General features: G+C 47.7%; 1 protein-coding gene across 6 annotated transcripts in view; it reads left to right on the forward strand.

Annotated features, from left to right (window-relative positions):
* ACAD10 (acyl-CoA dehydrogenase family member 10) overlaps nt 1-24,195 on the forward strand; it is a 51,180-nt gene extending 26,985 nt beyond the window's left edge. The window contains exons 10-21 of one of the 6 annotated variants that reach the window (XR_014017341.1): nt 2,126-2,276; nt 3,369-3,514; nt 4,276-4,449; nt 13,199-13,599; nt 17,027-17,167; nt 17,663-17,800; nt 17,924-18,014; nt 18,923-19,081; nt 19,786-19,929; nt 21,688-21,831; nt 22,839-22,916; nt 23,517-23,575. Coding sequence is in view for 4 of the 6 variants with exons in the window: in XM_081252640.1 (XP_081108766.1) it covers nt 2,126-2,276; nt 3,369-3,514; nt 4,276-4,449; nt 13,199-13,599; nt 17,027-17,167; nt 17,663-17,800; nt 17,924-18,014; nt 18,923-19,081; nt 19,757-19,929; nt 21,688-21,831; nt 22,839-22,916; nt 23,517-23,657 (1,937 nt within the window). In the remaining 2 variants the exon portion in view is untranslated. Of the gene's footprint in view, nt 1-2,125; nt 2,277-3,368; nt 3,515-4,275; nt 4,450-13,198; nt 13,600-17,026; nt 17,168-17,662; nt 17,801-17,923; nt 18,015-18,922; nt 19,114-19,756; nt 19,930-21,687; nt 21,832-21,931; nt 22,026-22,838; nt 22,930-23,516 lie in introns of those variants that run through there. The other 5 variants (XR_014017342.1, XM_081252641.1, XM_081252640.1 and 2 more) reach the window with 5 other exon arrangements.
* Nucleotides 24,196-27,043: the final 2,848 nt, after the last annotated feature.

The following is a 27,043-nucleotide window of genomic DNA, read 5'->3' on the forward strand; positions in this document are numbered from 1 at the left end:
CTAAGAAATTGGTCACATGGGTTGCCTTTGGGGAATAACGGCTGAGTGGCTGGGCAGGGGGATGGGAGAAAATCTTTATTGCACTCCTTTTTGTCACTTTAATTTCGAGCCATGTGAACATATGATTTGTTGAAGAGAACAAATTTAAACTTGTAAGGAAAAGAAAAAGCACAGCAACATGATTTCTGATCAAAAGGGACTTTTGACCAGATCCTTTAGGTCCAGTCTAGTTATCACAAAGAACCTTTCCATCAAGGACCTGCAGGGAACCTATAATTCTCTTTTCTCATCCCAGAGGGCAGCCTGCTTTGGGGAGGAAGGGCGTTAGTGCCTTGGCAGGCCTGCTCGGGACCAGTGGCCAACAGAGCCAGAGCCGCAGGGACAGCTGCATCTGCTTCCCACGAGAAGGGAGTGTGTATAGCACTGGGGTGGTGTGTGTGCGTGGGGGGCAGGGGGACATCCTAAATCCATATAGGAGATTTTCCTGAGGGGCTCCTTCCGCAAAGACTCAGTTCCTGGTGGCCTTTGTATTCAATTTATTATGATAATTTTCAAACTCTAGAAATGTGAAATGGTACAATGAATAACTATATGCCCACGACTGATTTTAACAATGGTTAACTTTTGCCATATTCCTTTATATAGCTCCTTCTGTTTCTATCTGCACAATTGACAAAGTTGTAGAGATCCTGGCGCTTGACTCCTAAGAGCTTCGGTACGCATTTCCTACATTTCCTAATAGTAAGGACATCTCCCAGTACCATTATCACATCCAAGGAAATTTACCATTTTCCCAGAATATATAAAACCCAGTCCATATTCAGATTTCCTCATTACCCCCCTTACATCTTTTATAAGTGAGTTTTTTTTGGTTGGTTTTCCAAATCGGGATCTGATCGAGGAATCTAGAACAGTACCCTCACTGTTTGTTTTTTTTAATGAATTTTTAAGGGACCAGGTATGTATATTATAGGTTTGTTTTGATTGTTACCTTATGATTTCATTTACTGCTGTCTTCTACTTCCTATAATTCTGAAAACTGGAAGTTAGTTCTAAAGGCTTGAATTGTTTGGGGTTAAATGCCTGTGGATTTTGATCTCACCTCTCATCCAGCCCTGCTGGATCCTCCGAAGGACAGGTGTCTGGGTGCTGAGTGTGCAGCAGACTCCACAGAAGGAGCCCAATCTCTCTATCCTTGTCTTCAAGCTTCTGGGGAACATTTTGCTCTCAGATGAGGGGTGAGGGCTTGACTTAGAGCTAGTGGTGTGATGTCTTATTAATTATGAATTGCTTTAATAATGACAATAATTGTCAATTGACAACTAATAACAGTGACAGTAATAATGGTCATTATTCACTGAGCAGCCTTCTGTGTCTGGCATATTATATATGGACTTCATTTGGCCTTCACAGTGGTCCTAGGGAATATAGGTGGCAGTACACTCATTGTACAGATGAAGCAGTGGAGGCTTAGAGAGGTTAAATTAGTTGAAAAGCTTAACTGTGAGCCAGGCAACTCCAGAACTCCCTCCAGTTTGTGGTCCCAGATATAACTTGCAAGTTCCTCAACTGTGGTAACTCTGGTAGCAAACAACTGAATAATAGCAAATACTCATGCAGTACTTACTACATGCCAGGAACATTTGCAGGGGCTTTACATATTTGTTGTCCTCCCAACAACTCTGTGAGGGCCATCTCATCAATGAGGAAACAAAGGCATAGAAAGGTAAAGTAACCTGCCTGAGATAACACAGACAATGGCAGAGCTGGGAACCAAACCCAGACCATCCATCCACCCCAGAGCCTGTGCTCTTAGCCAGTCACTGTCCTTTAGCCAAGAAGGGATTTATTAAAGGCTGTTAGGAAGCTCATAGGATCTGAGAGGGCCAGGGATCAGGCTCGGAGGCTGTGTGGCTGGGAACAATGCCCAGATCACACAGATCCAGCCAAGATAAAACAGCAGTGGCTTCCAGGTTGAGGGGGCAGGAACATCATGTGGGAAATTCTCTAGTCATGGGAAGAAGATGCCTCAGACGTTACAAAGGGTTTCATCACACTGGTTGATTTTCGAAACCTCTGGAGGTTGCTGAGTTGGCACACCATGTTCTAATCCTCTTTCCCTCAGGGGACTATGTTGCACGCCAGGTACAAACATGGATCAAGCAGTATCGAGCCTCGGAAACCAGCACCATCCCGCCAATGGAGAGGCTTATCCAGTGGCTGCCCCTCCACCTTCCCAGGCAGCAGCAGACCACAGTGGTGCATGGGGACTTCAGGTCGACTGGGCGTGAGGAGGGCTGATACTTAGTTGTGGAAACTGATGGGAAGGGTATTTGAAGGGGAAATTAAGCAGCTGGTCTTGCCCCAGTTTACAGTTGACAATTATCCACTACACGGGCTCTCCCTGTGCGTGGCTTTTAAGGCAGGGTTTCTCAGCTTTGGCACTATTGACATTTGGGGCCAGATGATTCTCTGTGATGGGGGGCCTGGCCTGTGCAACAGCAGGAGTTAGTACCACCCCCCGGGTCTGAAGGTACAAGCACGGGCTTCAGTTGTAACGACAACTCCAAAGCTGCGTGGCTGTCAACAGCGACAGCAATGATCTTACTCATGAGTCTGCAGTCTGGGACAGGATGGCTTGTTTGAGCCACTGAGGTGGGTCTTAGGCGGGGGACTGGAATCGCCTGAAGGCTCGCTCACACCTGCACCAGGGCAGAGGAGAGCTGGGCTCCCTGAGCCTCTCTCTGTGTCTCAGTGGTTTCCCACCTGGTCTTCCCAGTATGGCAGCTTCCAGCTGGACTTCTTACCTAGTGGCTCACGGTTGCAAAGGTGTGTGTTCTGAGGGGAGAGGGCCAGCGGGGAGCTGATCACCTTTTCTGTCCCTGTCTCAGGAGTCACTCAGCACCACTTCCACCTGTATTATAATTGTTAGAAGTGAGCTGCTTCCAGGGGTGAAGGATTAGACTCTTTTTTTTTGTGGTAGGAGTGTCAAAAAATTGCGACCTGTTTTAAAACCATCTCGGGAAGGAGTAATTACCAGAACCCAGACATGGTCTCTATGTGGCGAGGGCCACCTGACCAAAGCTATGGCCCTCAGGAGAGGAATACAGCTGTCCCTCAGCTATCTGCTGAGAGGGGGGTTGGGAATTAATGTGCAGGCCCCCTTCCCATTGTCTGCTGGTGTCCCGTTGGCTGCTCCCAGCTGAGCCAAAGGGCAAGGGAGCTGGTGGATGCCGCCCATGCAGGCTCCTGGGCACATGGGAGGGGTGGGGAGTGCTTCTGAAGGGGTCAGAAGACGCCCAGCACAGAATACACCCTAGCGGTCAGTTTTCTTAGCGCTGTCTCCATCCCTTCTGTGGCTCCTGCAGGCTGGACAACCTGCTGTTCCATCCGGAAACGGCCGAGGTGCTTGCCGTCCTTGACTGGGAACTCTCTACCTTAGGCGACCCCCTTGCCGATGTGGCCTACAGCTGCCTGGCTCACTACCTGCCATCCAGCTTTCCCATTCAGCCAGGTAGGAACTGCCGCTGGGGTAATGAGGGATGGAGCCAGCGCTCTTCTCAAAGCTTTTGGGCAAACTATGCTGAAACAGTTTGTGATGGGGCTGCGTGAAATTCAGGTATTGAGTATTTCTTCTACAGCATCATTTTTAACGACAGTATAGGATTTCATTGTTATAGAATTAACTTAATAAGGCATTTGGTTTGATTCCTATTTGGATATTTGTTTCCAGTTTTTGTTTTTTTTTTATAAAATATTACCTTCCCTGTGCTTCCACAAAAAAAGGCAGTGAATATCTGTGTAGTAATATCTTTGCCTGTATATAAGTTATACTCCTAGGATAAATTCTTGGAACAGAACATATTACATGCTTCTAAACCATCAAAATGTTACGAATGAAGGAAATAGGTAAGATTTTTTATTTGTTGCAGTTATCTTTTTCATAATTTGGCGAGATCTTCTTTGAATACCATTTTTTTAATCAAATGACTGGTAGAAAATAATATGCATCCACCCTGAACTGTGGCCCAGATGGAACTGGAGGCCCCTCATTCCTTCCTTTACTGCCAATTTAGTCTGAAACTTTTAAGAGCCAAATTGCGAATAACAGCTTCATGCCTGGATTCCAGACATCTTGAAATGATGAGCTATAACCCTTTGAACTAGTTGTGAAGCTGATTTCCAAGGGACGAAGTGATTTTCAGAATTCAAATACTTGGAGCCACAGGGGAGCATGGAGTTTTTGCCTAGTCCTGGGTCTGTCTGTCGCTTCAGGTTTGAGTGACAGTGATCTGACTGAGCTGGGAATCCCTACTGCAGAGGAGTATTTCAGGATGTACTGTCTTCACATGGGGATCCGTCCCACTGAGAACTGGAACTTCTACATGGCTTTCTCCTTTTTCCGCATTGCCGCAATCCTGCAGGGAGTCTACAAGCGCTCACTCACAGGTAATGGGGGCCTGGGAGAGCTGGCCTCGGGGTGTGAGTCACAGCCAAGGGGCTTCTATCCCTGAAACCCTCTCATGACCGAATTACAAGATTCAGTTAATTCAACCATTTGTCATTAAGTGTATATCATATATATATATATTTTTTTAAATATCAATATTTAAAAAATTTTAAGTTATTAAAATAAGGCACAAAAATTTTTAAAGTAAAAACATACATGATAAGAATTCAACCATATAGAAGAATATAAAATTATTTTCCATTCTTCTCAGCACCATTCCTCAAAGATGAAACTACTATTATGGGTCCCCCAGTTTTTCTGTGTATCTGTCACCTCTCCCTCTCCCTCTCTCTCTCTCTCTCTCTCCAAGTTTTATAAAAATGTGATCATCTTACAGGTAGTTTTCAGTACCTTGATTTAAAAATTTTGTATGCTTAAGAATTTCTATGAAATATTTGTGTGTGTGTATATATATATAATTACCATATATATGTAACTATAACTTACTATATAGTTACTAGATATGACTATATGTAAGGCAAATTCCTTATTTTTTTCCACTGAACAATATTTCATTGAGACCTTTCCATGGGAATATGTACAGACTTACATCATTCTTTTTGATTTCTATAGTACATTCCATTGTATGGATATACTGTAATGTATTTAACCAGTTCCCCTATTGATGTATCTTTGGATTGTTTGCAGATTTTTGCAATCACAAATAGTGGTTGGTGGACATCCTTTCTCACACACATGTGACTATATGTGAAGGATAAATTCCCAGGGTTAGAATTTCTGGGTTAAAAATGTGTATTTAACAATTTTGTAGATGTTGCCAAATTGCCCAGTAAGAGGATTGTAGAAGAAAAGATGACCGTATTTTCTTTGACGGTGCTTTTAAATATATGGTAAAGGGCTTCCCTGGTGGTGCAGTGGTTGAGAGTCCGCCTGCTGATGCAGGGGACACGGGTTCGTGCCCCGGTCCGGGAAGGTCCCACATGCCGCGGAGCAGCTGGGCCAGTGAGCCATGGCCGCTGAGCCTGCGCGTCCGGAGCCTGTGCTCCGCAATGGGAGAGGCCACAACAGTGAGAGGCCCGTGTACCGCAAAAAATATATATATATATATGGTAAAATACTTTATTTAACCAGTGTTTTCTAGACTGTATCTTTTAAGTTTGAACTTTTGAGAAGAAAAGTTAAGTATGGCTACTTAGAACTGATGGTTTGATATATACATATGTCACCTATGGAGTGTTCATATATATATGCGAGGATGGCACAATGTTATTAGTTTTAATTCTAAATTCTATAGGGTAGAAATGGAAATAATCTATATCCTAAATTATTTAAGAAAGTAGAAAGACAGATTAAAGTTTGTTTCCTATGTAGAAGGAAAGCAAGTAGAAAGCAAGCTGTTAGGATCTAACCAAAAGACCTAGAAATAGTGACTAAGCCAATAGCATTAAGTACCCCTAATTACCCACATTATAATCTATAAATTCCATTCTCACCGAAAGGAACCAGGACTCCTTGGAGAAAGTGGCTGATTTCAGGTCTAGGGCAGAATATCCACAAGATGAACCTGGAACATCTTGCCGTACCAGAAAGCAAGGAGGTTGTTGAAGATTCAGAAGGTCGTATCTAAAGGTCTCAGGATTCAACTTGAATAGGCTCCCACTTGCTAATGACAGGAAACTTTGAGCACCAGTATGATGATAGCTGAAATGGATGAAACACATCAAATATATTTAAATCCATGAGTAAAGAGTGATACTAAAACAAAGAGACAGTGTCTCACTGGTGACTTTGGAGGTTGGCAGGAAAGCAACCCATTACTCTGAAAACTGGTACATAAAGGGAAGAGAGTCAAGCATTTATCCTGCCTTTCCCATACAAATTACATATCAGGCTAACCAAATGATTGAGGAGAGAAAGTTTCTCTTTAGAGAAGCATCCTGGACCCAATGATAGAATTAGCGTGTCACCAATTTGCCACCCCTACTACATGAATGCATCTGGAAAATAAGCATTAATGGTGCTGAAATCGAGAGAGGCAGCCAGACATTACATACCTCCTGATGCTGTCCTCAAAAGTCGAACCTGGATCTGACCAAGCCTCGAGTGCCAACCACCAACTTACAGGGAACAGAGGTTTCAGCGGAGCACATTCAACAGCACCGTTGAGGCAGAGCCATTCACAAAAATCCAGATTCTGGGAAACGTCACAGGGCAAACAGTTCAGTTTCTTCAACAGATAAAAAAAGGGGAAAAGATGTTGAAAAGGGAACCTATAGATTGAACGGGACTTAAAAGATACATTAGCCAAAAATAGTATTTGGACCTTATTCAGATCCCTGTTTGAAAAAAGAAATTTTTCTGAAAAAAAATATTTGAGACAGTCAGTGAAAAATGAATTCTGACTGGAGAGTTGATGATATTAAGGCGTCATAGTTAACTGTTGTTTAAGTGTGATAATGGTATTGTTGTGGGTGTTCTTAAGTCTTTGTTTTTAGACATAAATGAAATGTTTATAAATAAAATGATGTGGTGTTTGGGATTTACTTTAGCAAAATCCAGGGCAGTGGGGGTGGGGAGGGCAGAGGGTGAAATAGGATTGGCCATGCTTTGATAATTGTTGAGGCTGAGTGGTAGAAACCTTTAGGTTCATTATATTCTTCTGTCTAGTTCTGTTTGTCTTTGAAATTTTCTGAGATGAAAACTTAAAAGGCACGTAGAAAGAAGCCCAGCAGTGGGTTTGCTAGTACTATGGGGATATCTTAGCTTCGTGGTCATCAATACCCGAGGCTTTCTGGCAGCATGTCGCTCTCAGCCAGGGTGCCAGAATCTTCTGAGAAAGGCAGTTGCAATAGGGGAATTGATCATCCATTTACTCACAAGAGCCTCTCCTAGGCCAGGTACTGTGCCAGGTGTTAGTGGCAATAGAAGGTTGTGATTTTTCCAGAGAAAATTCAGCATCTGGAGAATTTCTAGTTTAACCCTCCGTGATCTCAATAAGCAGTAATTCCTGGAAATGGTATTTTCTCTTCTTTTGGAGAGTCTCAGCTCTAAGCCAGTATTTCCCAATTTTTGTTATGGTTTTACAGTGAAAGGTCACCAGAAACATTTAATTAAACAGAATGGCTGCTAAGTCCAAACAGTGATGTGCAGGCCTGATTGCCTGTGGGTATTTTCTAGTGGGCAGCCAAGTTCTCGCTGGGTTCTGCTCCAGTGGCTGGGGATAGCTGGATCGATTTTGCCCATTATGTCAATTATATCTCAGTTTTTAAAACAGAATTATTCATTCTAGAATCTCTACACCAATAAACTTCGCCAGATTGTCCTCAAGTTGCCTGTCAGGAAGCCCTTTGACAGTTTCCAAGATCCTGTGAGCCGCTGGCTTGGCCTCAAACTTGTCTTGGCCTCAGAGGCAAAACACGCCAGTGTTTGCCACCACATGGAAAAACAGATGTGCTGTCCTTTCAGGCCCCTGTTCCTCTGATCTTGATTGTGCTCTCCCTTCCCTCCTACCTGGAAGGCCAGCAGACATACTGAGGAAGTGCCTTAGTTTTCTTATGTAAAAACAGTGAAGTCCATTTTTTTAAAGAATAGGATAAAATCATTTGATTAGGGAAACAAAAAACTCAACTCTTTGAACACAAGTATTATTTCTGCGCATTTGTCTTCTTAATTAACTGTTAAAGTCTCTTTTCTTTTTTTTTTTTAACAGTTGCGATACTTGGTATCACCCTGGGAAAGGGGGTTTTGGAGAAGAACAATGTGTTTCAAAGGCATTCTCTCTGTGATGTCATCACAGGAGATTTGGGCTCATCCTTAGGTTGGCAGAGGGACAACATTGACCAGAGCCTGGGGGCTGATTTACAGTCTGTACCAGCTGACCCCAAGTATCACTTTCCTTCATTAAGAAGTGGTTACTGAAGTTTAGGTTTCTTGTAGATGGCTGCTGAAATTCTAGAAAGGAAAAAGTGCTGGTGGCTGCAATTTAGGAAGACGTCAGTCATGGATGTGGTCTTTTCTGCTGGGATTACATTTGGGAAAATATATCGGAACTGATAGTTTTAAATCAACCCAAGCGCAAACAAGTGACCTTCCAAGAGACAAAGCAGTACTCTGAGAGTGAGATCCTACTAAGGAAACGAAAATTAAGAAAACAGTTTGTACCCTCTGTTAGAAAAAAAAAATCGAGGATTGGTTCAAGATGGCGGAGTAGAAGGACACGCGCTCACTCCCTCTTGTGAGAACACCAGAATCACAACTAACTGCTGAACAGTCATCGACAGGAAGACATTGGAACTCACCAAAAAAGATACCCCACATCCAAAGACAAAGGAGAAGCTGCAGTGAGATGGTAGGAGGGGCGTAATCACAAAAAAATCAAATCCCATAACTGTTGGGTGGGTGACTCACAAACTGGAGAACACTTATACCACAGAAGTCCACCCACTGGAGTGAAGGTTCTGAGCCCCACGTCAGGCTTCCCAACCTGGGGGTCTGGCAATGGAAGGAGGAATTCCCAGAGAGTCAGACTTCGAAGCCTAGTGGGATTTGATTGCAGGACTTCGACAGGACTGGGGCAAACAGAGACTGCACTCTTGGATGGCACACACAAAGTAGTGTGCACATCAGGACCCAGGGGGAAGGAGCAATGACCCCATAGGAGACTGAACCAGACCTACCTGCTAGGGTTGGAGGGTCTCCTGCAGAGGCGGCGGGGGGGGGGGCGGCTGTGGCTCACCACGGGGGACAAGGACACTGGCAGCAGAAGTTCTGGGAAGTACTCCTTGGCCTGAGCCCTCCCTGAGTCTGCCCTTAGCCCCACCAAAGTGCCTGTAGGCGCTAGTGCTGGGTCACCTCAGGCCAAACAACCAACAGGGAGGGAACTCAGCCCCACCCATCAGCAGACAAGAGGATTAAAGTTTTACTGAGCTCTTCCCACTAGAGCAACACCCAGCTCTACCCACCACCACTCTCTCCCATCAAGAAGCTGGCACAAGCCTCTTAGATAGCCTCATCCATGAGAGGGCAGACAGCAGAAGCAAGAAGAACTATAATCCTGCAGCCTGTGGAATGAAAACCACATTCACAGAAAGATAGACAAAGTGAAAAGGCAGAGGACTATGTACCAGGTGAAGGAACAAGATAAAACCCCAGAAAAACAATTAAATGAAGTGGAGATAAGCAACCTTCCAGAAAAATAATTCAGAATAATGATAGTGAAGATGATCCAGGACCTCGGAAAAACAATGGAGGCAATGATCGAGAAGATGTGAGAAATGTTCAACAAAGACCCAGAAGAATTAAAGAACAAACACCTAGAAGAATTGAAGAACAAACAAACAGAGATGAACAATACAATAACTGAAATGAAAAATACACTAGAAGGGATCAATAGCAGAAAAACCGAGGCAGAAGAACAGATAAGTGACCTGGAAGACGGAACGGTGGAATTCACTGTCACGGAACAGAATAAAGAAAAAAGAATGCAAAGAAATGAAGGCAGCCTAAGAGACCTCTGGGACAACATTAAACACCAACATTCACATTATAGGGGTCCCAGAAGGAGAAGAGAGAGAGAAAGGACCCTAGAAAATATTTGAAGAGATTATAGTCAAAACCTCCCTAACATGGGAAAGGAAATAGCCACCCAAGTCCAGGAAGCACAGAGAGTCCCAGGCAGGATAAACCCAAGGAGAAACATGCTGAGACACATAGTAATCAAATTGACAAAAATTAAAGACAAAGAAAAATTATTAAAAGCAACAAGAGAAAAATGGCAAATAACACACAAGGGAACTCCCATTAGGTTAGCCGCTGATTCCTCAGCAGAAACTCTACAAGCCAGAAGGGAGTGACACAATATATTTAAAGTGATGAAAGGGAAGAACGTACAACCAAGTTACTCTACCCGGCAAGTATCTCATTCAGATTCGATGGAGAAATCAAAAGCTTTACAGACAAGCAAAAGCTAAGAGAATTCAGCACCACCAAACCAGCTCTACAACAAATGCTAAAGGAACTTCTCTAAGTGGGAAACATAAGAGAAGAAAAGGACCTACAAAAACAAACCCAAAACAATTAAGAGAATGGTCATAGGAACATACGTATCGATAATTACCTTAAATGTGAATGGATTAAATGTGCCAACCAAAAGACACAGGGGCTTCCCTGGTGGCGCAGTGGTTGAGAGTCCGCCTGCTGATGCAGGGGACATGGGTTCGGGCCCCAGTCCGGGAGGATCCCACATGCTGCGGAGCGGCTGGGCCCATGAGCCATGGCTGCTGAGCCGGTGCGTCTGGAGCCTGTGCTCCGCAACAGGAGAAGCCACAGCAGTGAGAGGCCTGCGTACCACAAAAAGAAAAGAAAAAAAAAAAAAGGACACAGGCTCACTGAATGGATACAAAAACAAGACCATATCTATGCTGTCTACAAGAGACCCACTTCAGACCTAGGGACACATACAGACTGAAAGTGAGGGGATGGAAAAAAGGTATTCCATGCAAATGGAAATCAAAAGAAAGCTGGAGTAGCAATACTCATATCAGACAAAATAGACTTTAAAATAAAGAATGTTACAAGAAACAAGGAAGGACACTACCTAATGATCAAGGGATCAATCCAAGAAGTTACAACAATCATAAATACATATGCACCCAACATAGGAGTACCTCAATACATAAGGCAAATGCTAACAGCTATAAAAGAGGAAATTGACAGTAACACAATAATAGTGGGGGAGTTTAACACCTCACTTACACCAATGGACAGATCATCCAGACAGAAAATTAATAAGGAAACACAAGCTTTAAATGACACAATAGACCAGATATATTTAATTGATATTTATAGAACATTCCACCTAAAAGTGGCAGAATACACTTTCTTCTCAAGTGCACACGGAACATTCTCCAGGATAGATCACATCTTGGGTCACAAATCAAGCCTCGGTAAATTTAAGAAAATTGAAATCATATCACGCATCTTTTCCGACCACAACGCTATGAGATTAGAAATAAATTACAGGGAAAAGGACATATAAAAAACACAAACACATGGAGGCTAAACAATACATTACTAAATAACCAAGAGATCACTGAAGAAATCAAAGGGGAAATAAAATACCTAGAGACAAATGACGATGAAAAGACGACAATCCAAAACCTATGGGATGCAGCAAAAGCAGTTCTAAGGGAAGTTTATAGCAATAAAATCCTACCTCAAGAAACAAGAAAACTGTCAAATAATCTAACCTTACACCTAAAGGAACTAGAGAAAGAAGAACAAACAAAACCCAAAGTTAGTAGAAGGAGAGAAATCATAAAGATGAGAGCAGAAATAAATGAAATAGAAACAAAGAAAACAATAGAAAAAAAATCATTATGAATAACAATGAATGTTAAGGGGGGGATATCCTTCCCTTCTATAAGACCTGTACAGTCTGAGTTAGGAGGGGAAAATGTAGCCTAGCCCACTCGTGCTCAGTGGCCCTCGCTGTAAGTCTGTGACTCAGGGAAGGGGGTTACCTGATTCCCAGCTGGCCCCCCAGGGCCTGGGTCCATACCCAGTACCCAGAAGGTGCCAAGCAAAGACTTGCTGAGGTCCAGTGGGCTGCATTCCCTGCTGTGTAGCAGATGGATCTGGTTCCCAACTTGTAAGGAATAGCATAATATCTTTAAAACCAAAGCTGCAATGAAATAGTTCTTTTGAGGACTAGCACTTGACCATTGGCAGGAGCCAGAAGTAAAATAGGCCTCTGCAAAGATCCATTTATTGATACAAAGCAAATGAGGAAAACAGTCTCTTTAGAACATGGAAATGCTAAAAATAATCCAGATGAGCTGACTGAAAAATCCCACTATAAAAAGGCAATATTCACAGTATAAGGAGACACATGGATGGATCCCAGATATACTGAGTGAAAGAAGCCACACTGAAAAGAATATGACATATGTATTCATATGACATTCTGGAAAAGACAAACTACAGGAACATAGATCAGTGTTGTTCCCCAGGGGCAAGGGGAAAGGTTTGAGTACAGAGGGACACCGTGGAAGTTTGGGGATGATGGGAATATGTGTACTGATGTTGATGGTGGCAGTGGTTGCCTGACTAAGCTCACAGAACTGTATACTTTCTAAAGAGGATGTATGTACACTACATCTTAATTTTTTTCAAAAATCGTTTCTTAAAAAAAGTCTTGATGTGTGTATTAAGCAAAGAAAAAAACAGAGCATGACTAGAGTGACTTCTGTGACGCTGATGACAGTGTTGATCTAGACAAAATGGTGCCCAGGAACTAGCCATTAATCCAATCCCCTGTGACACTATTATTATGAATTTCATGGCAGGGCTTCCTATAGCCCAAGGTGACAGCAGAAGTGATATGGGGAATTCCCAATTTAATTTAGTTTCTTTAGGAAAAGAAGAGATAAAGAGCAGGGAGCAGGCCAACTGAGTCCAACTTCTGCTCCCAGCCCACTGATGTAAGCTTGGGCACGTCTCCTCCCTAAGACCTGGATCCTTGTCTGTAAAGTGGGGATTGAAACAGTCATGTAGGTCCAGGAATTCAATTAGCTATAATAATGCATGTCAAGCACTTAGCACTGAATCTGGTGCAGGTCAAATGCTCAGCAAGTGGTAGTAGGTTGATGGAACAATACTGTCACATGTTAGCATCACTATTAAGGGTTATTTGGGGGGTATTCACTGGTTTTCTTTGCCTCTGCTTAGGGCATGCAAGCTCGGCTACTGCGGAACAAACTGGAAAGCTGACTGAATTTATGTCTAACCTGGCATGGGATTTTGCAGTCAAAGAAGGGTTCCGGGTTTTCAAGGAGATGCCAGCCACCAAACCGTTAACAAGGTCCCACCACACACGGGCCAGGCCACAGTCCCTGCCAAGGACCCCAGGCATGAGGAGTTATGTCACCTCGACAGACTCTTCCCCAGCTCATGTCTCAAAGGGAGCTCTGGTCTTCTCTCCAGAAGGCCTTTCCCCACCAGTCAGGGAGCTGTATCAGCGGCTGAAGCAGTTTATGGAGCGGCACGTGTACCCCGCTGAGCCAGAGCTGCAGCATCACCAGGCCTCAGCCGAGAAGTGGACCCCTCCCCTACTGGTCGAAGATCTCAAGGTAAAGCAGCGTTTCGAGATGTGGGGAGACCTCGTTAGCAAGGCCCAACCTCAGCTCGTACGCCGGCCACATCTGTTCCCTCCCAGTCAGCGAAGAGATGGGAGGGCCAAGTTGAATGATCTCTGCTTTCCACCATCATTAGAAAGAGCCAGCTCTAGATCACTCAGTTTCACTTCATTGCTCTTTCTGTGTGACCGTGTCTCGGCCTCATACTCAGCCAGGCAAAGCAATGCCGTGTCTGTGGTTTGTAACCCTGAGGCCGGTGGGCTCATTTTATGCATATCTGAATCACGTAAATTTGAAACAAACTGATATAAATTGTATCAATTAAATAAGGCTCTCTTTAAAGAATCCCTAATATCAAAGTTGAAGGGCCAGTATAAACTGTGTTTATGCTCTTGACACACGGTGACACCACTTTAGCTGATAACGGAAATTCCTGCTGTTCTTTTTCAGGATTAGTCTTGGCTTGTGTTAGTTCTTAAGTTATTTGAGGTCTTCAGGAGCACATATTCTGCCTGTGATGCAACCATCACCTACTTTAAAAAGAAATAGCGTCATCTCTTTTTTCCTAGTTACAAACCTATCGCAAAGTAACCAGAGCTCAAACGTGGCAAGAGTAGAAAGAGTTCTCTAAAATTCTCTGCCCTCTGAGCTAATCAATGTCAACAGTTTGGTTTATTAGCCTCCCAGCTCTGTTTTCCTATAACATATTATTATTATTCCTATTGTCATGAAATTGTTTTATACATTTGAATCTCCCACTTGCTTATGTTATTTGATGATGTATCGCCTTCCCACATCAGTTCCTGGAGATGGACCCCCGAGAGGACCACATTGCAGGTACACCATAATTTGTCTACCCTGCCCCTGGCTGAAGGACACTGTGGGGATCTCAGTCTAGGTCACTCTGGGTCACTTAAGCAGGAGAGTTAGCAGCTAGCTGCTAACATGGACAGGGAGGCTGAAGAGCCACCTGAAAGAGACAGTAGAAGCCAAGGGAAGGCTGGCTGCAGGGAGCGTGGCCAAGGCTGTCACTAGGGCAGCAACCGGGAGGTCTCTGCTGGATGCTTCCTCAGGATTCCAAGATTGAGGTGGGAATTTTTGGCCAGTCAGGTGTAGGTCCCATGCTCGTGCCTTGATGCCACCAAAATTTATACAGTGAGAGAGCACCCCAGAATAAGAAGGTGTTGGGGGACTTCCCTGGCAGTCCAGTGGTTAAGACTTTGCCTTCCAATGCAGGGGGTGTGAGTTCAGTCCCTGGTCAGGGAGCTAGGATCCAACATGCCTCCTGACCAAAAGCCAAAACATAAAAAAAAAACACCTGAAGCAATATTGCAACAAATTCAATAAAGACTTTAAGAATGGTCCACATCAAAAAAATCTTAAAAAAAAGGGGGGGGGGTTGGATCCTGTGCAAGGAAGGTACATTGAATGCTCTTACATGCTTCTGTGTCCATTTACTGTTTCTACAGCATCATTTATTTGAAGTAAAAATACTGCTCTAAGAATGAGGCCATTTTGAGTTTCAACAAATATTGCCAAATTTTCATCAAGAAGGTGCTTACCGATCTGTGCTCCAATCTGTGCCCTATCCCCCACCTACTGGCCTGCACACTTAGTCCTCGCCTATATGACGTACCCGTGGAGTGCACAGAAGCATCAGAAAAGCACACACTCTAGTCTCTAAAATGAAGGCATAGGAAAAACCTAGATTAGGGTACATTCTACTTGTGGTCATACCTAAATGGGAATCATAATGACAACTAAGATTTTTGGGGAGTGTGGTGGAATTATGGCTCGTGGCTTTTATCCAAAGTGTCATTACTACCCATAAATGAGAAGTATTTGACTTTTACACGGCATCTCACAAATCCCGTGAGGTAAGCATTAAGAACCTCAATTTAAAGATAAGGAATTGAACTTGTCCAGGGACACAGCTAGAAATAATAGCACCTGGACTCAGTCCAGATCTTCTGGGCTCAAATCTGTGGGGTTTTTCCCCTCCCACAAGGAGACGATTATATTTATTCCCTTATTCTTCCTCCTCTCAGAACTCCCGTGCTTCCCTTCCTACTTTTCCCTTCCCTTCTTGATTCATTTGTTCCAGTTAATCTGTCCTTCTTCTCCTTGGTTGCTGCACTCTGAGCTAATTAGCTTAACACAGCAATGAGCCGAGTGTATGTGCTGATTCTAGAAGTACATGTCCTAGAGCCCAGGCCCAATGTAATGGAAAAGTCAGCCAGCTGGTCACCTCCCAGTGCGAAGAATATCCATCATCACTAATATTTAGTACAGCCCCCAGCTTCTCAGTCCAGCACTTTATATTCTGTGTGTTACCTCATTTCATCTCCCCAGCCACCCAGTGAGGTGGGTGTTGTGGGCACTGGTTGGCTGCCTAGAGACCCTTCCCCTTTCTTTGGGTAGCAGCACCCCAGTTTCATTTGGGGGCCTCCCCGCCCACCTTTGGACACAGTCTGGCAGAGCTGTCAGTCCAGGTGCCAACCCAGCCCCCCCACCGGCCAGGAAGTGGGCATGTTGAGCCAAGCTAGGCCAGCCGGGCTGGCCCTTCCTGCAACTGAGAGAGTAAACAGTGTTTTCAAGAGAGAAAACAACTGGCACTCACTCACTGCACAGCAGGAGTGCAGAGTGTCTGTCCTAAGCTGTGCTGCCTGGGCTGCTGTCCATTTCTGAGCCTCCTTCTCTAATCTGAGCTCCTGATAACCTTCCCACGCGGTTCCTTTTTCCCGTCAGTTAGTCACCATCCACTCCTACTGCTCACTCAGTAGCCATGACTGATAGCGTGGGTGGTGACATCCCGTTTCACGGATGAGGAAACTGCCACGTGGAGCTCTCTGGTATCTTGCCCAGGGTCTCCCAGCAGGTGTGGTGGGGCAGGGTCTGAACCAAGCAGTGTGACTCAGGGCCTGGGCTCCTGACCCCCAGGCTAGACTTCCTAGTTTCCATGTTGGGAGCTACGTTCAGAAACCCAGAGTTACTTTCCCAGGAACAAAGTTGTGCCTCATAAAGGAAGCTGGATCAGGGGATGTCCTTAGGCACCTCATCAAAGCACCTGAGGCTGCCGCCAACTGTCCTAGGCTGGTTCCCCGCAGGCTCACTAAAGGACCCATCACTCTCTTGTGCTCATGGAGTGAGTTCTAAGCTGCGTCGTGGCGACAGTAGTGATGCTAACAGTGATGGAGGTGGTGTACGTAGGGCGCCTGGGATGTGGACACCGGGGAAGTGAACTGATTGCCACGGTCACTGTTAGGACTGGGCCGTCTCCAGGCACCCTCATATTCTCCTCCCACAGATCTGCAGGGTTTGTATCCAGCCCAGTGGTTTGGACTGGCCTCGTTATTTTCCGCGGGACAAAATAAAATGAAATCACACTCTGTGGATCCCTGACTTCTTTTTCCCGTGACAGGAGAAAGCCAAGGCCGAAGGACTTTGGAACCTTTTTCTACCTGTGGAGACTGATCCCGAGAAAAAATACGGAGCAGGGCTGACCAACGTAGAGTACGCACATTTTTGTGAGGTCATGGGCACATCTCTGTACGCTCCCGAGGTACCTTCTTTAATGTCTTTCTCAGTGTGGGAGGAAATCCTTGTCCTCCACACAAGTTCAGCCACCCTCCTGGGCCGATGGGGTTCCCTGCAGCTGTACTGGACTCAGGAGCACTGATGCAAACTCAGACTTCTTATGGGGGAGGACACTGTGGGCAGATGGCTGGAGCCACAGCAAGAAAGCAGCTTGGGGTGGGCATCTACTTGGGAAGTGAGGGCCCAGATGAGCACAGCCTGGCTGGCTTCCATGGGCCCCAGCCCACCAGCTCCAGTCTCCTTTCTCTCCCCCTAGGAGCTCCGTGGTTGAGCTTCAGAGGCTCTGAGCTGCTATATTCAGAATGTTGTGGGTCTTTGCATTTCCTTGGGGAGAGGAAGGACTTTCATGAGGGTGTCAGAGGGCCTGTGACTTGGAAGGAGCCCGGGTGCATGCTTCTGGGGTGTTTGAAGTTTTGAATATGGATATGGGAGTCACCTTTCTGCTTTTTCTCCTTTCCAGATCTTTAACTGTTCTGCTCCAGACACAGGGAACATGGAGCTCCTGGTGCGATACGGCACCAAGGAGCAGAAGGCCCGCTGGCTGATTCCGCTGCTGGAGGGAAAGGCCCGCTCCTGTTTTGCTATGACTGAGCCCCAGGTACCTTGCTTGGGTCACCCGCAGGTACTCCTTCTCATCAGGCCAGACCCTCGCCCGACCCCATCTGCGCTCTGCCATCAGGGACTGCAGGACCAGCTCTAATCAGAATGTGCTGTCGCTCAGGTTGCCTCCTCAGATGCCACCAACATTGAGTCTTCCATCCAAGAGGAGGATGGCTTTTATGTCATAAATGGTCACAAGTGGTGGATCTCAGGTATTTGGCCTGAAATTCATTTTTCAATCATACTTATGTGGGTCTGCATTGATAAGCATGTCTTCTCTGCCTGGCTGTTTTCTGAGAAACTGTGGGAGGGACTAGCTTCATTTCCATTTGATGCAAAGGAGATTCTGTGTCTGTTCTCAGAAAAGGCAGCAAACCCTGGGAGAACCAGAGGTTCTACGTGGGTTACCAGGTGACCCCACATAACAGTTCCCAGGAACCTCTGCTTCACTCCCCTCTCTCTCGGTTCTGCTGTGGGCATCTCCCTTTCGAAAGGCAGGAGGTCACTTCCTTGATGGCTTCTCCGTGCTGTGAGGTCAGGTGTGCCTCAGCAGAAGGGCTGGTCATACTCCTGTTGTTCACCAGGCGTTAACTCTGCAGGGCTCTCCATATGTGCTGAGTCCCCACCCCTCCCCAGAAGGTCCGTGTTATTATCCCCATGTTACAGAGAAGGAAACTAGGATGGAGAAGTGACTAGAGTCACTTGCCTAAGGTACTTGCAAGTAGGGAACTAGCAAGTAGGGAACCCAGAGTTCAAAGCTGGCAGGATTCTGAAGCCTGTGCCCAAAGCCATCATGTTTCCACTGCCTGTGGGAAAAAAGCAGAACAGGCTGCCAGTAATAAAGTAGCAGTTTTCAGCTTCTTGTCTCCAAACTACATTTTCAACTTGACTTGGTGCTTTAAAAAAAAAACTGCTCTTAGGATGTTGGATTCCTTCCTCACTGGCACAGAAACCAATTGCTCTCACTGCTGGTCAAGGGCCTGCACGTCCTCGTCTGATCATGTGAAGTCTTAAAGGGCCCTCTCTTCACTGGCTTCGGCTTCCCTGGGCCAGGACTGCGTGTGTAAGGAGATCTGATGGCCTCGCGTCGGATGACGGGGTCTCTCTCTTCTCCTGGCAGGCATCCTGGATCCTCGCTGCCAACTCTGCGTGTTTATGGGAAAAACAGACCCACATGCCCCACGCCACCGGCAGCAGTCCATGCTCTTGGTTCCCATGGATACCCCGGGGATAAAAATCATCCGGCCTCTGACGGTATATGGGCTGGAGGACGCACCAGGTTGGCCCCCCAGGAGCAGCTCGCCTCTCTGTGTGGGTCTGGGTCTGGGCCTGGGGAAAAGGCTTTGGGCAGCACTTCCACTGCAGGAAGTAACACCTGTAAGGGTCTGATGACATTTGGAAGGCCATGTGCTCCTGCATTTCAACTCCATCCATGAGTATCAACCATGCAGGCAAATTTCAGACAGGCATTTATCCCTTTATTTTTTTTCTCTTCCATTCTTAGAAGATAAGCCGGACTCTGTGAGGTAAGGAGGCCACAGAGGACAGAGCAGGAGGCAGGAAGTGCCCCCCAGACCTTCTCTTCTAGACCCCAGGGTGGACAGCCGACCTCCAGGCCTGGAAGTCCTCTCACAGGGGCTCCTTCTCTCTGCTGATGGTGTTCACGTTCTGCCTTGGGTGTTTCTGTAGGATCACTACGTTATTAGAGTCACATACCGCCAAGGAGATTCAGCTTAAGTTAGTCATGTTTTATAAAAGGAATGCCAAACTATCCATTTGATATTATAAATCAGTGATTTATTTCCCATCTTTAAGAGACTCCTTCCTTCCCTCCCTGTTCAACATGTTCAACCATGTTCCAGTTAGAAGGCTACAAAAGGGCAGGAGATGAGATAAACACATCTGAGGAAAACAAGTAGGCAGATGGCTCATGGGTACCCTTTGGGTCCTTCAGGTGGCCACGGCGAAGTCCTGTTTGAGCAGGTGTGTGTGCCCAAGGAGAACATGGTTCTGGGCCCTGGCAGGGGCTTCGAGATCGCCCAGGGCCGACTGGGTCCTGGCAGGATCCATCACTGCATGCGGCTGATCGGGTACTCCGAGAGGGCGCTGGCGCTCATGAAGGCCCGAGTGAGTACTTCCCTTTGCGACTGTTTCTGTACCAGAACGACCCATCTGTTTTCCTATCAAACTTCAAATCCTAACTGTTTTCTGAGAGCAGACTTAGCTGGTGAAGCAAGGTGATATTCTTTACAAGAAGCTGTGTCCCTGTCTTTGCTTTGCATCTGCTACTTTGCTAAAGTTTCAAATTCAGAGCAGAATGGGCCTCACTCTGTTGAGGTGACCAGAAGGAAAAGGCCAGGCTCTGTAGCAGCAGCGGGCAAGGTTCCAAGGTCCACAGGGTCATGGTCTACTGATGACCATTCCTGCTACCAGGTCATCTTTAAAAATCAGATACCAGGGAGAACCTAGGGTTCCAGCGTTCAGCCCTGCGCCATCCTCCTCCCCAAGCACATCCAAAACTTGATTCTTCTTTGACCCCCTCAAAGGTTGCAGGCCCACACAAAAGAAAGCTCTTGCTGGCAATGGTAATTCAGATTGGTGATATCAGTTTCACAAAGATGAAGCAAACCCTTGAGCCTCCAAAATATCTCACAAAATACTGTCCAAAGAACAGAGATGGTCTGGTGTGCATAGATTACTGAGCAAACCTGAGATTCAACCTTTTTAGTTGAGACTGAGTAGTTTTTTGGTTTTGGGTTTTTTTTTTTTTTTTTTTTTAAAGAAAATGCTCCTTTCTTAAGAGCTCAGGTATAGTCTCCAGTCCCATCCTGCAGAGCAGTTTGACTGTACGTGTCAGAAGTCTTATTAGAAGGTACCATAGTATTGACGTGGCCATTCCACTCATAGGACTTGGTCTCAAGAGAGTAATTAGATTTAATACTAGGAGGTTCACCACAGCCATGACTATAATACATTGGAAACAACCTATAAGGCTGACAACTGGAGCCTGGTCAGATAATCCTGGTTATGGGCATGCAGTGAAATTCCAAAATGATGCTGTAGAAATCTATTTCTTGATATATAGAGAGATGCTCTTAATGAAAAAAAAAAAGCCAGGCTACAAAGCATTATAAAGAGTATGACTCCATATTTTTGTAAAAACTGCATATGTATGTTTATGCATACAAAAAAGTGTCCACCAAATATTAAGTGTGACTAGATGATGGAATACCAGGTGTTTATGTTTTTTCTTTTTTTTGTTTGTCTGAAAATGGATACATTTTCTGCCATGAGTAATATTATTTGTCATTAACTGTTTTTAGTTAAAAAAAAAAAGGGGGGGTGGGGGATAGGTCCCTTATACGTTTTTCTGATTGCTTATAACTTTCAAAGACTGTAGAATCCCCACTGCAATAACAGTTGCCCAAGAGGGGGGTCTGGCACCCAGACTTTGCTCCTGAGGGCACCCCAGGACGTGAAGCAGGCCCTGCTGTCAGAGGGCGCCCTCCCCTGCCTGTGTGAGGTGCCCACAGTCACTGCCTAGTTCCCAGAATAGCCCTGGGCCAGAGGCAGCTCAGATCAAGCACTGTCCCTGCCTGGCAGCCGAGCCTGCCCAGAAGGAGCGGAATGGCTGGAGTACAGGGGTTCCTGGTGGTAATTTGTGCAGCCACCACGTTGACTAGCTCCACGGTGCCCACGAACGTTGTCTGCTTCCGGCTCTTCTCCCTGGGAGTTTCCAGTGGCTGGAGAGCTGGCAAAGTGGCACCTGAGCTGCACGGTCCCGCTTCTGCCCCCCTTCCCCTCCAGCCCTCTCCTGTGTGCTTCCACCCACCTCCTCTGCAGGGCACAGCCCCGTGCCTCCCGTCCTGTCTCCTGTGTCCACAGGCGAAGTCCCGTGTGGCCTTCGGGAAGCCCCTGGTAGAGCAGGGCACGGTCCTGGCAGACATTGCCCAGTCCCGAGTGGAGATCGAGCAGGCCCGGCTGCTGGTGCTGAAAGCTGCCCATGTCATGGACGTGGCGGGAAATAAGGTAGGGGGCCGAGGGGCCTCACAGAGGCCGGGTCCTGAGGTCGCGGTGAGGGACACAGGCCCGGGAATCTCTAGATGCTGACTCTTTCCTCCCCACTCAGCAAACCATGGAGAAAGCACTTGGCTCCTTGACATAAATAAGTTTGCTTCAACTCTCCTTGGGACTACTTGAGCAGCTTTTCAAAAATGGAAAAGGTACAATAAAAGAGGACTGAACTTTCTGTCTTACTGACCCAGTGACCTTCTGGGTTCAAGACAGTGGACCTGACAGGGCCCCAGGGCCCCAGCCTGAGCTACGGCCCCACCCGGACTTCCGGGCATCCAGCAAACTAAGAGTAAGCCATGGAGTTAACCAGAGGAGAAGCTTTATTTTCAAGTGTGACTTTATTCTTTAAATGGCTCTTTTTGAGGGCCTCTAACAGCCAGGTACGATGCCATGCTGACCCCTGCCTTCTCCATCTCTCCATGGGGCCTCCACCCCTTAGCCGAGAGGCCTCGGTAGCAGTGGGTTGACCCAGGCTCAAGTTCCCTGTTTCTTGGCACTCTAGTGCCGGGTGTGAGGGCTCTCGGGGGCTTCAATTAAAATCCCAGACTGAGGGCAGATGGTTGCCGCTCAACTCCCCAGAGTCCTGGCTGGCCTTGTTCCACTTACCCTTTGGAAACAGAGCTGGCCGTGACCCTGAATGAGGCACGAGCCACTCACCACTCTGCCCTGTGTGTGTGCTAGTGATGCTGCCCATCAGCTGGGAAGACGTCCTGAGTCTTTCCTTGACCAGACAGCCACCCACAGCGCACAACATCCTGAGTCCCCTCCTAGTCACCCCGCTGTCCCCCCCCCCACCGTCAGTGCTGGGCAGGGACCACACACCAGGCAAGGCCTGTGGTCCAGCGGGACCTCAGCTCTCTGTTCTGAGCTATTGTTTCTACTCCTCCCTGTGAAACTGATCGTTCTTCCAAGTGTTCAGCCCTCGGGTCTGCCCTCCTAAGCATACCTCCTCTTCCTTGCAGGCCGCAGCTTTGGATATTGCCATGATTAAAATGGTGGCCCCGTCCATGGCCTGCCGAGTGACTAATCGTGCTATTCAGGTGAGCGCAGATGGTGAGTCGCTGATTCGTCTGAATCATTTACAACAGATGCAAAACTCCCTCTCCTTCAGCTGCCCAACCTCCTGTAAACTAAGAGCCGCCCTTTGTCGCACTCACCACATGTGACTTTCCTTTTCCTCCTCAGAACAACCCTATGAGGGGTTCTGTTCCTACCTTCATTTTGAATATGTGGAAACAGAAGCAGAGGAAAGTGAAGTGTCTTGTCCAGGGTCACTCAGCTTGAAAGGAGCTGAGCTCAGATTTGGGGAACCTAGGTTCTTCTTTGAGCAGGCCCAGCCTCCTAACCGTGCAGGGATGCCTCCTTCCCAAATCTCAATCCCTGGCCCCAACAGAGGGATTTCCTGATGGCAGAAGTCACCTAGCAGAGCAGACCTGGGAGTCTGGCATCCCTGGGATGGCAAGTGCGGCCCCACCTGAAGTCTTCCAGAACATCGTTATCACACAGGTGTCAGGGGACAAGCTTGGGAAGGCAGCTGTTATGAGCCGTTCTGAGATCTTAGGAGCAGGCACTTGTTCCTGGGGCGCTCAGAGACGAGGGCTCACCCAGGGCTTCCTCCCCTCCCGCCCTGTGTCTGCCAGGCCTTCGGAGCAGCAGGGCTAAGCAGCGACTACCCGCTGGCTCAGTTCTTCACCAGGGCTCGAGCCCTGCGCTTTGCCGACGGCCCTGATGAGGTGCACAGAGCGGCAGTGGCCAAGATGGAGCTGAAGCGCTGCAGTTAGACCTGCAGGACTGCAGGAGCCAGATCGTCCCTGTCAGGCCTGTAGTGCCCAAAACTTTAAATGATGTGCTTTGAAAGACCTGGTGTGTGTGATTCTTGCACCCTGCCCGGCAGCTCTGTCCTTCCATCCTTATTGTGAACTCAACCTCAGTGGGTGCCCACAGAAGACACTTCTGTGAGAAGCCTGGAGTTGCCTGTTTCAGACAAGGAGGAAGGGGATTAGCTGAGAGCTGAGTGGGTTCCAGGACAGAGGGTGGAGAGCTGGTCTTCAGTCCAGGCGCCCGGCTGGGCAGCCAGGCCCCCTTCTCTCTGGCTGTGGCGCGTAAAGGCTGTGGGACTCTGCCCGAATGTTAGGAGTCCTGCTGGGGTGGGGTGCCTGTGCTTGCTCCCAACATGGGGCCTCCTGCTCCGCGCCTCCCCACCCCCGCTCCCAGCTGATGGCTGCAGCCTACAGACCCAGGGCGGGAGTGCTCCTGGGAGAATGGAATGAAACCCCAATCATGAAGCCACTGCCATCTGATTTTCTTCCTTTGAATGTCCAAAACACAGAACACTGAGGTGTTATTTTGGAAAGGGACTTTGGAAACATGAAAGAACAAGAAGATATACCTCAGAGACATCACGAATGTTCTGTATCATACAAAGAGAATGGAGAATGAAGGCTCACACCTCAGCTCCCCGGTCTCAGTACGTCAGGTGCCTCCTCATACTTGAGTTTACATAAGATCCTGCCCAGTGCATCGGCCCACCCAAATGCGTGGGGGGCACAGACACGGTGACCCCGGTTGGTCCCGAATCAGCCGCCTCACAGCCGCTCATGTAAAGGTCAGCAAAGGACCACAGCTTTCTGGTGTGTGAGGCCCACTCCTCCCTCTGCTCTATAGTCAGAATGTTTGCGGGGAGGGGAGGTGGTGGGCAACATGCTATTACAATGCAGAGGGCAGTACTCTCCCTGCAGAGAAAGGTGGACATACTCACTCACTTGAGGTCTGAGTTCTTCAAGGAATGGGTGTCCCATGAGCCCAGGTGGCAGTCAGAGATAAGCCACTGGCTGTTAGGACCTGGACTGCTAATCTCATGATCTGGGATGATGTGGCCATCAGCTGCCCATTTCAGGTCAGACCAGGTGGGCAGGGACCGTCATCCCAGCATCTGCTGCACTGCAGACTTGACCCCCTTGCGGGAACTGCTTTAACGGAGAGAGTGCCCATCTGCTGCAGTCGGGGCCACACACCTTCAGGGTACTGGGGAGTCATGGGGGGCTTGTGAAAGGGCTCCCCAGGTATTCTTGCCCCAGTGGCCCGGGGAGGCAGGCCCTCTACTGCTTGCTGCTCACGAAAGGTAAAGTGGAATTCAGACCCCCAGTGAACTGCTGTCACACAGCCACACTGACAGACAACCTTTCGCAAGCTCGGGCAGGGTTCTAGCATCCTGACTTCTTGCTTCAAGCCTTAGGAGGGAGGAGGTTTGAGAAAGGAAGTGCTTGGCTGGTGGCCCGCTGTATCACGTGGCCCTCAGCTTGTTAACCGTGCTTGTTAAGTAGTGCAGCTGCAGGGATGAAAATAGAAGCCATGCAGTGGCGCAACCTCACGTCTCCCTCAGATACTGTGCTGCAAAGTGGGGAGGCCCTGGGGCGGCAGAGTGGACACTGCCTGAAGGATGCGAGTCACAGAGATGTGGCCTCCAGCAGCCCCTCATCCAGGGTCTCCCATTCGGTGAAATAATTCCACTCCCCACTGTCAACTGCACCCGAATTCTGGGCCAGGCACTGGTCTCGGCCTTGGGGAATGTGCCAAAAAAACAGGTCAAGTTGCCATTATCAAGGGGCCCACATCTCAAGTGGGGGATGGTGGTGAGTGTCTGAGACCATGGTGAGTGACGTGGGTGCTGTGCTGGGTGACTGATGAGTGACGTGGGTGCTGTGCTGGGTGACTGATGAGTGACGAGGGTGCTGTGCTGGGTGACTGATGAGTGACGAGGGTGCTGTGCTGGGTGACTGATGAGTGACGAGGGTGCTGTGCTGGGTGACTGATGAGTGACGAGGGGGCTGTGGTGGGTGACTGATGAGTGAAGAGGGTGCTGTGCTGGGTGACTGATGAGTGACGAGGGGGCTGTGATGGGTGACTGATGAGGGACGTGGGTGCTGTGCTGGGTGACTGATGAGGGACGTGGGTGCTGTGCTGGGTGACTGATGAGGGACGTGGGGGCTGTGCTGGGTGACTGATGAGGGACGTGGGGGCTGTGCTGGGTGACTGATGAGGGACGAGGGTGCTGTGCTGGGTGATTGATGAGGGACGAGGGTGCTGTGCTGGGTGATTGATGAGTGACGTGGGTGCTGTGCTGGGTGACTGATGAGTGACGTGGGTGCTGTGCTGGGTGACTGATGAGTGACGTGGGTGCTGTGATGGGTGACTGATGAGTGACGTGGGTGCTGTGATGGGTGACTGATGAGGGACGAGGGTGCTGTGCTGGGTGATTGATGAGTGACATGGGTGCTCTGCTGGGTGACTGATGAGTGACGAGGGTGCTGTGGTGAGTGCTGTGGTGGGTGATGTGATAGGCACTGCTGGGGGTGCGGAGCTGGGGGCTCAGGAGGGAGGACTTGTTCCAGAAGAGGCATTTGAGCCAGACGTGCACAACGAGAATGGGCAAGGGTGCTTCAGAAGAAGGAGCAGCAGATGCAGAGGCCCTGGGGGGCAGCCCAGTGTGTCTGGGTGCAGAGCAGAGAGAGTAGGAGGTGGTGGGTCATATTAGGCCTCAGGGGTCTTGGTGAGGAGTTTGATGTTGATTCTAAATGTGACAAAACGGTGAGTTTAGGTAGCAGCGCGACATGCTTTGAGTTTCTGAAAGCTCCTTCTGCTCTCCAGAGTTCACCAGGATGAAGAAGGAATAAAGGAAGACTAGAGCGGGTTCAAAGTTCCCTAATGCTGCAGAGGGCTCCAAAAGAACCACCCGCAAAATTAAAATTAAAGAAAAAAAAGAGAAGAAAAGGCAGGGGATGAGGGGCAGGGCCTTAACAAGATATGAGCAAAAAATCCAAAGGATAAAAGGAAGTCTAACCTGGTCCTTATCTGGCTTTTTCCCCACCTTCAGCAGACAGTTGGCATTTCTGGTGGGCCGGCGCGGTAACTAGTGTGGTGACGCCCAGCACTGTGCTCCTCTGGAGTGGGGTCAGCGTGTGGTTATAGGTGCACACTGGGCATGGACAGGCTTGGCATGGTGATGAGTATGCCTGACCAGTTTTATCTGTGGCACACTTAACGTCTTGCCACCAGCCCCATGTGGCTGGGCCTACCTTCCTTCAGCCTGCCTTGGGAATGGGAACAAAATGTCCTCATAACATACTAGTGATTGTTTTTTTCTCACAGTAATTTGCTATCCCAAAGC

This window comes from Mesoplodon bidens (assembly GCF_964165515.1).
Source record: "Mesoplodon bidens genome assembly, chromosome: 13".
NCBI lineage: Eukaryota > Metazoa > Chordata > Mammalia > Artiodactyla > Ziphiidae > Mesoplodon > Mesoplodon bidens.